The 14,696-nt window shown below is 52.2% G+C and overlaps 5 protein-coding genes across 5 annotated transcripts; 3 read left to right on the top strand and 2 right to left on the bottom strand.

Moving 5' to 3' along the window:
- Positions 1–2,385: 2,385 nt before the first annotated feature.
- Positions 2,386–3,749, bottom strand: CONPUDRAFT_73843 (uncharacterized protein; the record flags this gene model as incomplete). The annotated part of the gene is made up of 6 exons (XM_007770944.1): positions 2,386–2,480; positions 2,512–2,575; positions 2,663–2,749; positions 2,784–2,893; positions 2,953–3,329; positions 3,385–3,749. The coding sequence occupies 6 exons, from the start codon at positions 3,747–3,749 to the stop codon at positions 2,386–2,388; spliced, it is 1,098 nt and encodes a 365-aa protein (XP_007769134.1).
- A 1,591-nt stretch (positions 3,750–5,340) lies between these two features.
- CONPUDRAFT_82854 (uncharacterized protein) lies at positions 5,341–7,205 on the top strand (the record flags this gene model as incomplete). Its single annotated transcript, XM_007771475.1, has 2 exons — positions 5,341–5,473; positions 5,596–7,205. Coding segments are annotated over exons 1-2 (941 nt in total), but the record flags the coding sequence as incomplete, so codon positions are not given.
- A 1,772-nt stretch (positions 7,206–8,977) lies between these two features.
- On the top strand, positions 8,978–10,350 carry CONPUDRAFT_56809 (acid protease; the record flags this gene model as incomplete). Its single annotated transcript, XM_007770803.1, has 4 exons — positions 8,978–9,218; positions 9,291–9,388; positions 9,457–9,937; positions 9,995–10,350. 4 exons carry the CDS (start codon positions 8,978–8,980, stop codon positions 10,348–10,350), a joined length of 1,176 nt encoding a protein of 391 aa, XP_007768993.1.
- Positions 10,351–10,709: 359 nt separating this feature from the next.
- Positions 10,710–10,859, bottom strand: CONPUDRAFT_56820 (uncharacterized protein; the record flags this gene model as incomplete). The annotated part of the gene is made up of 1 exon (XM_007770804.1): positions 10,710–10,859. A coding segment is annotated over one exon (150 nt), but the record flags the coding sequence as incomplete, so codon positions are not given.
- Positions 10,860–11,688: 829 nt separating this feature from the next.
- Positions 11,689–13,863, top strand: CONPUDRAFT_166212 (uncharacterized protein; the record flags this gene model as incomplete). Its single annotated transcript, XM_007771476.1, has 8 exons — positions 11,689–11,748; positions 11,805–12,083; positions 12,142–12,346; positions 12,404–12,545; positions 12,607–12,789; positions 12,845–12,900; positions 12,956–13,017; positions 13,071–13,863. 8 exons carry the CDS (start codon positions 11,689–11,691, stop codon positions 13,785–13,787), a joined length of 1,704 nt encoding a protein of 567 aa, XP_007769666.1. The 3' UTR covers positions 13,788–13,863.
- Between the last annotated feature and the right edge of the window lie 833 nt (positions 13,864–14,696).

Genomic DNA, 14,696 nt, shown 5'->3' on the forward strand with positions numbered 1-14,696 from the left:
ACATGCTCGGCCATCGTTGAAGGGGAGAGCCGAAGTATCCACATACGATAGCTCCGTATTCTTGTATCATTAGCACGTCTAAGGGGAGCAGTAGGTAGTTAGCTCGTGTGCATACGAAAGATTGTCCGACACGGGATATGTAACTTACTGCTCGGTGATCGGGGGAACATTAGATAGTATATCAAACCTATATACCCAACCTGCTCTAGGAAAAACAGGACGCTAAGGCAGATCAATGCACATCTAGATCCACCGTAGAGAGCGTATATTCTCATGCCCATCATTGCTAAGTGGAGATATTTGAACGTGTTTCTGAGTTCTTATGAAACTTGTTTGTACGTACCGTTCAAGACAAAATACGTTGCCGGATATGCGACAAGTTGGTCTATAAAGATAAAGGCTGAACCTTGAGCAGGCTTAGTGGCAAGCTTAAACCCATGCGTCGAGCTAAAATCTTACATCTAAAGAGGTGCAATTGAGCAGAGAATGGGAAAGGATACATCGCAAACGCATGTTGCTCACGCCTTATAACCGAACGTGTCATCAGGTCACAAATAAGTTGAGATAAAATAAACCCACTCACTGTGATTGATTCGGTTGTCACAGGGATTGCTGATCTTTGGTGTGAGTTTTACGCATTCCTGAAATTCGAATTCGAAAGTGCCCACATCTCCTGACACGATGGTAGAAGGAAAAGGTATTAACCTCCGCATGCTTAATCGAGCAACTTACTCACAGGCTGATAAATAGTCCTCCGAATCGCAGCTATATAGGACCCAAAATTATCAAGAGAGTGAAAAGACATAAAAGTGGACGTACAATGTCGCAAATTTAATAGTTCGATTGCAACCATTTCCGATTTTGGTGCCTTGCAACCAGCCTGCAATTTAATTGAGGCGGGAATGCAGTGGAGGTCTCGCGGATTTTAGAGTATTTTTAGCAACTATGGTTGAGATTTTATTACGTCTAAGCTGCAAGCAGTTGCAACGCTCCTCAAAGTGGATTGCAATCGCCCGTGCCAGTTGCAATGTGCTCCCAGTCATATAAAATACTATTAAATCATTCTGACTGAACAGTAATTGTAGTTGATTGAGACCGGCTGCAGCCGGAAAATGAACTTTGCGACAGAGCCAGGGACGTGTCTAAGCGTGCGCTGAGCGCGACCCTTACAACCGTGATCAAAAGGTGCCCAGATTATACAGCCGTATTATTGTAGATCGTAAATTGGTAGAGGTAACTCGAGTCTGAGGTAGATTAGGAAGAAACTCATGTAGGTTCTCATGCAGGTTTGCATTCACGCGATTGTGAGCCCAGAACGTGCAGTGTGAAGTCAATGTGACAATGGTTAAAGAGTTAGAACTTAAAAGGAGCATAACAGTGAAAGTTTACTGATGTATGTGCTACTTTGAAAGACTGAAAGCGGCTCATTTGAGATGATTGTATATTGACTGACCCGGGATTGAGCAGGTAAAAACCGTAACCGAGCGTCTTGACTTGCATACATGTGAAGCGAAAGATCGAGATGGATGATGGGCCGATGTAATCAAGTACGGGATCGGTATGGCCTTCTTCGGCGGTGCAGCGCGCGTCGGATAGAACGACCCGAAGTTTTGCTAGTAGTAACGCGACTGCCCAGGACAAGGGTGCCCTCGGTGAATGTCGTAATGAAATAGGGGCCTGATGCCAGGAATGGTAAGTTACCTAATGCTATCCCACCATTGCATTAGCGCCGAGTGGTCTTTTCCCCATCAACCATCGCACTGTCCTCTGCTTCCGGCAATTTGCCCCTTTGCTCAACTAGCTTGACATTACCTTGAGATGTGAAGCCGACAGCATTGGGGGAATGACGGAGGCGGACGAATATGCGATGGTCCTGGGGCGCTCGATACAGGCGAAAGTGCACAGGCCCCGCGCGAGAGCGAAGAGGTCTGGGTGCTTTGTGGATCATTAGTACGTCGTCGTCGGATGGGGGATTTTGTCGATCATATCAGGTGTGGGCACCTCTTTCCTTTACGTTCACACCTTGTGTCTTTGCATGGGCTCTCATCAATTCTCGGGTTAGCGCAGATATCGCTGCAATTGCCTCATCGGCAACAACACTCTGGTCTCCGAGCCCTTATACGCACGTCCCACCTCCAACAATCACTTTCATTCTTGACGTCCCCGCTACCACTATCCGCAAACTCTGCCCCACATCAGCGCCCATTCGAGTGACGAGACTTGTCACCTCAACTAGGCATCTCCTCAGTCTACGCCCTATATCCATACTTATCATGCGTATCAAAACCTCAACTTTGAACACGATCCGATGCTAATGGTCAGACGGCACCACAACATCGACACAGAGACCTTTACTGCACCAGCGATCGCCTCTGCTATCTTCTCTCAAGGTGCCTCGCGCAACGTGGATTTCTCTTTAAAAGCTCGCCATGCATCCGTCTTAGAGCTCTGCATCCGCAGGCGCTGGAGTCGCGCCCAACCTGTGGCATGATGGGTTAGTATGCAAAGGACACGACACTTGTTCCGCTTCCTTGAGAGTCTGTACCATTGGGGCGAGTGCGTCGTAGAGGCCACACTGAGTGAGTTGAATGCTAGAGCGGCGAGAGATGCAATTCTTTGATTTCTCGGACAGCGCAGACGATAGCCAACCGCATCGACATACAATACAATTATCCTTGTCCACCCATGTGTCTATTTCGCTGTCCGTAGCTGAGAGCAACGGATTGCATCCTACACCAAGCGCGAAATACTGGTACACTTGAGGTACATCCTTATGGGTTTACTGGGCGCAAAATCTGGCGATCTTCCGCGAGCGCTGACTCGGTCTTCTTTTGGCTTTGTATCTTGATGTTTTTCACAGAATCCAACCTCGCTTTGTTTTCGCGTTCTAGCTCTGCAAATGGAGTGTTTGATGAAATTGGCAAGTAGTTGAAACAAGCCTATAGCACACACCTTCTCTCATCTTCTGACAGCAGCAGCCGCAAATGAGGTTTTCCTTCGCGTGCTTCCGGAACAGCTTTGAGCATTTACTGCATTCTGTATAATCGCCCGACAAAATATGCATCCGCCTTTTTCTGTGTCTCTTCATTGTGGAGCGAGCTCTATCACTGTGGTTGTAGTTCATTTCGGTCAAGGACTCCCATATGTTGCTGTTTGCCGTTCCGGAGGATGTGCTTGGGCCTACGGTCTCATGGGCGGCATCGTCATCATCATCGTCGCTGCCGCTGCTGTCCTCATCGCCATCATCGCGGATCTGGAGCCCTTGAAACTCTGAAGAATAGGTGGGATTTACTTCTCCGTTGCCGCCATTATTATAATGTTGCCCTGAACTTTGATGATCAAAGATTAGTCTCTGTTGCAGTCCTACTCGTGTAGGAGACTTACTCGGTCGCGTTATACATAAACGTCGCGTTGTGCTGGACAGTACTGTGATGGTTCCCGTCCTCGGGTTCGTTAGAGCGCTGGTAAGGTGTCATCTTTTCTGCAGATGTACTGGGGATAAAGTTTGATTCTAATACCTTCTTGTGACCGCCCACGGAGTTTTTCATAGGGCGACCACGCCTCTTACCCTTGCTGACCGGTTGGGGAGGCTTTAAATCACGCTCCTCGGGCGGCGCAGGTGTTGCAAAGGCGACGTATGTATACATATCCATGGGAAAAGGAGGATGAGATGTGTTGAAGTGGCAGAATTCGAAGCTGACGAGAGCGACGGGCGACACTTGTATCTGATGATATATATTCTGGTGCATGGCTGTGTTCCTTGTTATCAGTGCTATGAATCTCCGGTCAGTTGCGCCGAGGCTGTGACCTAGGAATCATCAGTAGGCTCTTGTGGGTGGGGCCGCGCCACAGAGGTGGGATATTGAAACCCATGACACTTTCGTGCACAGCAGAAGGGCAGTGCAACAACAGTTCGGGCCGTCTTTACTTTCAAGGACCAAAATACGTGTTTCCTCATATGAGCTACATTTTCAGTTGGTTGCTGGAGGGTGAATAGTACGTCACTCTGCATGCCTTTGTAAGGCACGAGAAGTTAGACCTATATAGGATAGTAAGCAGAGCAATCCAACGATCGTTAGAGGCTATAAGACCGGCAGTGCTCGAGCCAGCGGATCATGCCTAAACATAAATTTGACTTATTACCCGAAGTGGGGGAAACCGCCTTGGGAGAGGTTCTTCCGGACCAGAACACAGCTATATCAGCCACTTCCGCACCCTATTGTCCCGTTTGGTCCCCCAAATCCTCGGGTCTCGGCTCACCGAGCAGGGCAAGGATGAATTTACAAATCCGTTCACAAGTTATTCAAGCTTCTACTTCATGACACCTCGTTCACGACCTTATGGTCATATTTGGTGCTCCTATTCATGTCTTCCCCCAATACCCACTGGTGCTGACTTGCTGCATGCAATTCATCACTTAGACGCAAAAGCCTGACCGCGCTTTGGACAAATACAACATGGATCCTGTTTGTGCGAGACCACCAGCACTTTTTTCCGGCGCATAGGACACCACATCAGCAAATGCCTTAAACGAACAAGTCATTACTTAATCGCACGAGCGTAGTGTTGATATCAAACGGGACAAGCGATCGGTGGTCAAGGACTCATTATAGGCGGCCCATCTGCTAGATACCAAGACCCCTACACAGGCCGTATGAAATCAAAAGCATTATTTTGGCGACCAAACCAAGAGCGTGGAGTAGAGCGATCCCGTGTTAACGTTGTGTCCCTATGTCAACGTCTAGGCTTGATCGAGAAGGCTGCATAACCGAACCTGCGTCTAATCAGCCTAGCAGATACATTACGAGGAGAAAGGAGTGTGCTTACCTAGGTTTTCTCCACTGCGTAAGGAAGAGAGGAAGCAGCCGTCTTACACCACGGGCAAACTGCCATTTTTCGCGAAAGGAAAAAGAGAGAAAAGGTGTGTAGGTGAAAACCTCTTTCGCTGAGTTTTCACCGCGAGAAAAGTCAAAGGAAATATTACCATTAAACCCGAGAGAGCGCCTTTTCTGGGTGACAAAAGGATAAATGTCTGCTTATGGCTGCCCAATTTGATAATTTGGCCGACTCTGGGGAATTGATATCCTTTTCTCGCCCGGAAAAGGCGCACTCTCGGGTGCGATGGTAATCTTTCCTTTGACTTTTCTCACAGTGAAAACTCAGCGAAAGAGGTTTTCACCTACACGCCTTTTCTCTCTTTCTTCTCCAGCAAAAAATAGCAGTATGCCCGTGGTGTTATTTGGCAGATAGTTGTGGCAGTGTTGCATTACGTAGCGATTCCCACAGTTGTCTCGCCCAGCAACAGAGACGCCCATCTACACCCTCCGCGTAGACTTGCAACGCGCACGGAATGCCACTCTCCTTCTTCATCTTGTCCACTTGTGATCTTTGAGTTTTTTTATCGTGAAAGGGGTGCTGAGAAAAGCTGGGGACTATGTCCAAGGTAGAAGCGTCGTCTTCGGGGGTACCCTCGGTGAGTTTGCGTCTATTGCTGCAGATTCTTGCGCTGCGTCGACGCACCATCTGCTCGAGTGGCAAGGCACATCGAATGCAGCAATGTACCTACCCTTTTCTCCTGACTACTCTTATGAACAGACCTTGGCATCCATCAACAGATTGCCCACCGAAATCCTCTCGGAGATCATCCAGTTGACTGTTCCGCCTTCCGTCTTCGTCTCACGATCTCTCTCGTGCACCCCCGAATCTGCTTGGAAGTCAGGTTTGCGATCGCTGAAGAGACTAGTTCTGGTCTCCCATAGCTGGTACTCAGCCGCTGTCGAGGAACTATACCGTGACATATCCCTCCATCGACTCAGTCAAGTATATTCCCTGCAAAGGACGCTGAACGCCCAGCCCAGTCTCGGGGAGCTGATCAAAGTTCTGCGCATCACCGCCCTCATCCATGTCTCTGAAGAGAGCTGGGATCCCTCGCCACTCCTCACCAGCATCCGCGACATCATCGGCCTCTGCCCAAATCTGGTGCGTCTCGACGTCGACCGTGACATCTCCAACAGAGAGCACACCATCTTCGGGCAGATCTTTGCCCCGCCCTTCACGCAGCTCAAAACACTCAACACGCTTAACACGCCCTTCTTTTTTCTCGACTACGCCGCCCACTTCCGCGCTCTATCCTCGCTCTCCGTCATCCTCCTCGACTCTCCGCGTCGCGAGACGCTGCCCGATCCACCGCGGATCGAGCTCCCGACGCTGCGCGAGCTTCGCATGCTCTTCCCCGCGCGCAGCGGCGTGCCCAAGTCGCTCGACCTCATCACGGACTGCTGGACGCTCCCCGCGCTGCGCGACGTCTCCGTGACCGCGTGCGGGTGCGAGCGATGGGACCCCGTCGAGGTGCATCCGTTCGAGTACTACGTGCGCTTCTTCAAGCGGCACGGCGCGGGGCTCAGGTATCTGTCGCTTGTGTTCACGTTCGCGAGGATCGACTCGAGCTACGGCGCGTGGCCTGCGCCGGAGCTGGGCGGGATACAGAGGCTGCTTGATAGCTGTCCCGAGGTCGAGCATCTTGTGCTCGGGCCGTGGAAGCCGGCGGATCCGGCGGAGGGGGACGTGGAGAGGCTGCATCATGCGAGGGTGACGTGGGTGGACGTTTTTACGCCTAATGTGGTTACGTTCTTGCCGGAGGGGGCGAGGGGGAGGCCTGTAGAGCTTGATGGCGGGGATCTGCCAGGCTTGAAGGGGATTAGGTTCTTCGACTATGCGTTGGTGAATGCCTTGTCGGAGGATATCACGCGTGCGCTGCAGCCCTCTGAACGGCCCAAGGCCGGGGAATGCTGGTCATGGAGATACCAGGGCGTGGATGTGCAATTTCAGGATGGGGTGGTATGGAGCTTGGATCTGGAATATGTGCATGGGTTGGCGGACAAGGCCATAGATCGGTGGGGATGCGACAGTGCGGAGAATAGCGGATCCGACGAAGAAAATTCGGACGAGGAGGAAGCAGCACCTCCTCCGGAATCTGGCGCAGGGGCCGAGGATCAAGCACCAGTAGATGGGAATCCTGGTGATGAGTATCCGGAATCGGACGACGAGACGTGGGCGGAAGAGAGGTGCGACTCCGAGCTGTCGTACGGTAGCGAGGATGAGGAGTCGTCAGAGTCGGATGACGACTTTCCATTCTTACCGCACCGAGAAGGATGTAGATTATTGTGTTCTACGCGTTGCTTACACTCGTCTGATGTTTAATTAGCGAGTTTTATGTTGGAATTTTCAACCATTGTTTACTGCAAATTCGACTGCAAAAGCGCAATCTAAATTGCCCTATGGTGGCCAAAATCTGTGGCTGTGCAAGAGCTTGAGGTTGACTGCACTGGTGTGGCTGTACGACTTACTCTGGCTTCCTTTCAACCACGACGGTCAGACAAGTCCACCTCTGGCAGTCGGAATATGTCGTGCCGATTTCTACATCGATGTCTCGAGTGAGCGCAGTTGCACATGCCACATGCATCTGTACGTGATCTTTCTCAAGAGAACCAAAGTACGCGTGCTCTGCACTATACTCGTCATCCACCCGCGCGCTGACGCCTGCTGACGCGTCCTGCAGAGCTGCATGGATCCGCCCGCCTCACCATTTGGCGAAGCACACTTATCTCACCGCTTTGCATGCAACAAGGCAGTATCGCGCTTGAGTCCACGCGGGGCGCGACACGGGCGCGGGTTGGGGATTGGCGTTTATTTTTAGGTCTTTGGTTTTGTCCCAGGCACGAGCAGGGTGCAGGTGCGGGTCAAGCGCTGGCAGGCACAAGCATCTTTCATTGCACTGCGCTTGTTTATGCTTTCGCATGGCTTTCACGCGGAGATGCTAGGCGCTACGGACGGAACCGGTGAGTCTATGCTGTTGCACTATCACGTCTGAGGCTGACCCTGATTCTAGATTGGAGGACTCGTGAGGATCATTTGATAGGACCTAAACACCGTGCGCTGATCCACTGTGGCCTGTGCTTCACAGCTTGTGCTATCTGACAGTATGTGACGCACGGACGATCACAAGCCGAAGTCTCAATCGATATGGCTAGCGCGTCTGCTAAAGCCGTGTATGCGCCGTATCTACCCAGACCTCGTGCTCCTCGTGAACGTTTTTGAACGCCTGGTTGCTCCACAAACTCGTGATGCACGACTCTTTGTGTACCGGTTCTTCCCCATCTTGTCAATGGCTCCGGAGCGTGAAGACTCTCACTGAGTGCCAAGCTTTCAACTACTACGCGACGATGTGAAAGTCGGACCCTCCTTCGATCACCGGTCACACGATCAACACTGCTTGTTATGTCCTTTGTTCTGCGCAATTCGGAGGTTTATTGGTATGAAGAGGATGGAAGGGATATGGAGATAGGGGAACCACTGGTACGCCGTTATCGACCATCAACGAGAATGTCAAATGTCAAAGCTAATGTTCGCGCTTCCTGATAATGTAAAGCTCCCGGATGTACAACTACCAGCCGCAATATTGCGATATATGCGCTCGAATGAAGAACCGCTGATGTGATGTGCGGTTCTAATCTAAGTCTGTCTCTCGTCGGAGTGGGCTTTTCTCATGCGAAGCACGACTGTCTGTTCGGCACAAACGAGGGGTCCGAGGCAGAGGGTAACAAGAAGGCAACGAAGCAGAAGCAACCCTCCTATTTCCGCCCTCGAGCATCCCATGGCCCTCCGTTCAGGTGCTGCACACCTAATTCCCCATCATCGCTCGTCATCCGAGAAGCTCTGCGCTATTTTTAGGCGGTATCTCTCCCTCACTGTCTCTGGTGTTCTGACTGAGCCAGAACAGCCTGAGGCGACGGCACGATCATATGCTCCCGTTCATCGTCCACATGGCTGTCCGACGTCCTAGAAACATATATAAGGCTTTGTGTTCGAGGCCTGGTGGTCCTCATCATCCAGAGCTCCGCCTCTTGTGACATCAGCCCCTTCCTAACACCTTAGTTCAACGACGATCACGATGTTCCCCTCCAAGGCTCTCCTCTCCATGTGCTTGCTCGCCACGGTCGCTGCTGCTGCCCCAGCCCAGCGCGACGCGAAGCCGACGCTCGAGTTCACTCGTCGCTTTAAGAGCCTTGCTGCGGGCCAGAAGCTTCCTGACATCGACCGTGCGCGTGCTGCTGCACTCAAGCATACCTCGAAGGCGAAGCGCGACGGCACCGTCAGTGTCACGAACGCGCAGGACACCTACACCGCCAGCGTTGGCGTCGGCTCCCCCGCCACCCAGTGTGAGTTTCTTTCTTGCTTTCTCGGAAGAAGCGCGGTGACTTAGTGCGTTCTGTTGTTCACGCTTTGATCAGACACGCTCTTGATTGACACGGGTAGCTCCAACACCTGGGTTGGCGCTGACCAGTCGTACACCCCCACGAGCACTTCCACGGACACTGGCAACACTGTCGTACGTTTCTTTTCTCTTGGCGTTCACATAAAGTGCAGACGGATTAACTCTTTTCTTCCGTTTCACAGCAAGTCTCCTATGGCTCCGGTTCGTTCTCCGGCGAGGAGTACACCGACACCGTGACCCTCGGCAGCGGTCTTACCATTACCAAACAGTCCATCGGTGTTGCCTCCTCCGCCCAGGGTTTCACTGGCGTCGACGGTATCCTCGGTGTCGGCCCCACCGACCTCACGAGCGGCACCGTCTCCAACACGGACACCGTCCCCACCGTCACTGACAACCTCTACTCGGCGGGCACGATCAGCACCGAGGTGCTCGGTATCTACTACGCGCCTGCTGCTGGCTCTGACTCGACGGGCGAGCTGAGCTTCGGGAGCGTGGACACGAGCAAGACGACGGGCGATGTTGCATATGTGCCCATCACGAGCACGAGCCCCGCCAGCGAGTACTGGGGTATCGACCAGAGCATTAGCTACGGCTCGACGTCGATCCTTAGCTCGACTGCTGGTATTGTCGACACCGGCACCACGCTCATCCTCATCGCTTCCGGTAAGTCCTCCCCACTCGCCGTGTCCGTGGATACGCCAACCTAAACGTGTTCCGCAGATGCCTACTCGACGTACCAGTCTGCGACCGGCGGTACCGAGGACCAGACTACGGGCCTGCTGACGATCAGCTCGGACCAGTACAGCAGCCTCTCGGACCTCAACTTCGAGATCGGCGGGACGACGTACGCGCTGAACGCGAACGCGCAGATCTGGCCGCGCTCGCTCAACAGCGCGATCGGCGGCACGAGCGGCGACATTTATCTCGTCGTGAGCGACATTGGGACCGACTCGGGATCGGGTCTCGACTTTATCAACGGGTACACGTTCCTTGAGAGGTATTATTCGGTCTTCGACACGACCAACTCGCAGGTTGGGTTCGCGACGACTTCGAACACGGACGCGACTTCGAACTGAGCGGCGGGTCGTGATGGTCGTGTCTAAAACGAGATGGATGATGTGTGCACGATGAAAGTTAACGGTGGACATGAGTTTTTAAGACTCTTGGATGTTGTAAACCACGCGCGATAGCGCCGTTTGTCTAGATTGGGATATGTGTTTGTCTTTTCTTACGGACTTTTGGATTGTACGGGAATATCACTATTTGTTGTTGTACTTCATATGGGTGTGCTGAGTCGGCGTCGGTCCTGTGACATCCACTCGTTGAGTTTAGTCTGGTAGAAGGGGCAGTATGCTCGTACCTGGTGCAAACATATTTCTTGGCCTAACAAAAGCTGCCCGCACAGTGCAACAAAAACAATAAGACCGTGTGTTTCTTAGATGAAAGAAAAAAAAGACCAATAAATATTGAGACCCGTAGGTCTACCACTCTGGAAAAGCGTGTCATCCTTGTGCAGGGGCCATGCTAATCTTCTCTGTATCGTTCCAATTTTTACGTATGTCACCCCGAAGGGGACAATAGATGAGGTTTACCTCATGTGGTCGTGAGCAAACGTTTTGTATTTGCCTTGGGTGACGGGTTGCCTGTTATGGTAAGTCATCACAAGTCTGTCCATCATCGCGCGACGCGGCAGAGAGCAACTTGACCTCATCTACCTCCCACCACCCTAGACATGTGCTATCGAGCTAGAGACTGCTAAGCCCAAACCTGTGCATCGTGTTCGTTTCCTTTACAACTTGACGCGAAAGTGTATGACGAGGACATGGGGGTATGTAACACATCCCGGCCTTCGGCATCCGCAACCAATATGCAACAGCACAACACCCAGGACAAGACCCAGGAATGCCGGTTGGTATTGGTTCGAGGCTACGAATAGGCTAACATCCACGTTGCATCCCTATCGACAAAGACTTGTCATTGAAAGCTTACGGACATAGCATCACGAATGCTTGTCATACGTGCGCATTCCGCTCCGAGCGCACCGCAGCAAAGGAGACCAATCAGCCATCCCGGACGATTGCCTCAGAGAGTTTAGTCAAGTCACCGACCTCAGTCACAAAGATCCGCGTCGGTCATACCTTGTCGGTGAGTCGCATCAACGGGAAGCACAATACAATAGAAATGGCTTATGCATCTCGACGAGTCGTGTGACGCTGGTCTGTCAGCGAATGCTCAGCTTGACAGCTGAGCGAGAGTGAGCGAACAGGTGTGGCTCGTTGCAGTCGTCTCGGAGGTGCTTCTCTGCTCTATAGGCCGGTGCTGGACCCTTGTGAGAAGCACGAACACGAAGCAGATGATCCCTACTTATAAGAAGTCCACACCCTTCCGGGTCATCGACAGCACACTGCTTTAACATGACTCTGACCTCCTTTTACTCGACTAGCACCCCTCAGTCCACCCTTCCGGTCCTCGTCGTGAGTTTTTACCTCGTTGCACCTGTTCTCGCTCTCAACTAAGGCTCTTATTCGAGGTTGGCGCTGGGCCTGTCGGCCTGGTTGCAGCTCTCACGCTCGCGCGAAATGGGATACCTGTGAGGATCATCGACAAGCTGACGTCGTTCCACCCCGGCTCGCGTGGCCCAGCGATTCAGCCTCGAACTCAGGAACTGCTGCACCAGCTCGGCGCGGAAGACATGCTCCGGGCCACGATCAAGATGCCGCCGATTAGAACGTACGCGTATGGTACTATGGATGTTTTGAAGACGTGGGATGCTGTTCCTCTGCTGGAGCCGACGCGGCATATACCATATGTATGTTCTATTTGTTCTACTGTCATAACGTTTGTCAGCTAACGTGCTCGGTCCGTAGGCGAATCCCAGACTTTTGGGTCAGAATGGCACAGAAAAGATGCTGCGAGCCCATTTGTCAAAGTACGGAGTCAAGGTAGAGCTCGGTCACGAGCTTCGATCGATCGAGCAGGGTGATAATTATGTGGTCGCGCATACTGTTAAACGAGACGGTTCAGAGGCGACAATCCGGGGTAGCTATCTGATCGGCGCTGACGGGGGCAGAGGTGGGATCGCCTTTGTCTATCTGCCAAACCCACTAAATTCACACATCGTATCACCAGGTGCCTGTCGAAAGCAGCTGGGCATGACGTTCCTTGGTACATCCAGGAAGGAGACGCCGACGGTAACTGGAGACGTCCGCATGTCGGCAGACGGTCTCGACACCGAGCACTGGCACCGTTTCGGCACAGTGGAAAACACAGTGTATGTCATCACTTAGCTCAACCAAATCGTGTGTGCTGATCATCTGAATGCTTGCCTGCAGTGTGATGCTCAGGCATTGTCCCGAAGTCGCCGAAGAGAACGATGGGTGGCAGTACCTGATTCAAGGAGATAACCTCGACGTCGAGAGACTCCTTGCGAGCAAGGAGGCCGTGTTCAACGAAATTGCAGCCACACTTCCGATGAAGGTGCACTTCACGAGTCTCGTGTGGTCTGGAGAATATAGGTCTGTCGTGAATGATTTCAGTCATTGCGGAGAGGAACTGATCCGTGTGCTGCAGGCCCAACATTCGCATGGTGGACAGATTCAGCGTCGGGCGCGCGTTCTTGGCTGGAGGTACGTATGACACTACTCGATTAATTACCTTACTGGAACGAAAGTTCCGCCGCAGACGCTGCTCATGTGCATTCCCCTGTCGGTGGCCAGGGGCTCAACACAGGCATACACGACGCTGTAGGTTTATCATCCAGATGGTTTCTTTGGTTGTCTCATATTCCTGATCACAGATCAACCTCGCATGGAAGCTCATGCTCGTCGTGAAGGGAAAAGCAACCCCCTCGCTATTGGACACCTACTCTGCGGAGCGACTGCCGCTTGTCGCTGAGATGCTCAACATCACGACGGGCCTCCTCGATGCTGGCGCATTCGGCTCGGACGCAGCGTGGCAGCCGCGTCCCGAGTCTCTGCGGATGCTGGGCATCAACTACCGCACGAGCAGCATTGTCCTTGACGAGATCAACGATCCCAATGACCGCGCAAAGATACCCGCGTATGGAGATCCGAATGACGACTCGCGGAGCGGGAGAGGGCTTGTTGCCGGAGATCGCGCGCCTGAAGCTGCTGGGCTCGTCGATGTGGCGGGCGGCGAGCATCGATTGTTCGATATCTTTGGCATGACACACCACACGGTGCTCGTTTTTGCTCCCAGCGTCGAAGCTGCGGGAGGTGTTCTCTCTGTGGCAAAGGCGGGCGATGACCTCGTGCGATATGTTGTTGTTCTTCCCGGTTCCGCGCAGATCGATGAGACTGCTGCCGCTGAGAGCAGGAAGACCGATGGCGATGGCATAATTATCGTTCACGATAGCAAGGGCATCGCGTCCGCTGGATACCAGACGGAGACGGCTGAGACGCGGGCTGTCATCGTTCGCCCAGATGGCTGGATCGGTGGTTTGGTCCGTGATGCTGATGGCGTTCGTAGGTACTTCACCCAGATACTTGCGTAGCGCATGAGCTATAGTATAATTTGTAAATAATTCGTAGGGGTGATACTCGCGCTCTGTTACTGCTAATCAAACTGAAAGTACATGTCGTGAGAGCTTGGTGATCGGAGCTACACGGTTTCGAAATTTCCCACGGTTCGTGTTATCCATCGGGTTGAAGGAAAGCTCCGAGGCTCGAGCAACTCTTTCCCCAACTTTATAATCGTATACGCCTAATGACTTACATCAACTGCGTGCCTCCATCCCTCTTCCATAGACTTATCTAGACTTATGCATACATCCAGCCATGACGACCTGGATGATCAGGACCAGGAGTCGATGATCAGCTACTTCAAAGGTGAGAGTCGCACTTGGCCCTATTCAGATATATAAGGACAATCACGTTCCATGTCCTACTGTTCGGTGTATACGTTTGAACCTTGAACACTAGACCAATCATTACATTTCAGGATATCATCGGTGCTCGGACGGCCTCTACCGCCAGCGATCGAGGTAATTCGTCCCGATGTGACCTTCGGGCAAAACGCAAGGAGAAAAGTTTGGGAAAAATTTCAGTCGAAACCGAATAACTTAGTTGCGGAAAAGACCCGTATAACGTGTATCCTCCAACGCGGACCTCGCGTAAGTGCTTTTTTCGCGTTAGAAGCGAACAGAATTCATGACATGTGCGGGACAAGTGACGTCGTCAAAGTTAACGTTAAGCGCGTAGGAAGTAATGGTTGTACCTGGTTAGACGCCTTCCAAAACCAGTGTTGCACATCATTTTCCGTCGTTCATATCATAACATCATTCGCGTCAATAGAGTCTCCCTGCATCTACTTGCTCGCACGTCAGCTCACCCAGAACCGCTCTATTTAATGACGGAACACCGTGTTGAAACTGCGTCCATCTATCGTCATCCCGGATAGAATC

Source organism: Coniophora puteana (assembly GCF_000271625.1).
Source record: "Coniophora puteana RWD-64-598 SS2 unplaced genomic scaffold CONPUscaffold_7, whole genome shotgun sequence".
NCBI lineage: Eukaryota > Fungi > Basidiomycota > Agaricomycetes > Boletales > Coniophoraceae > Coniophora > Coniophora puteana.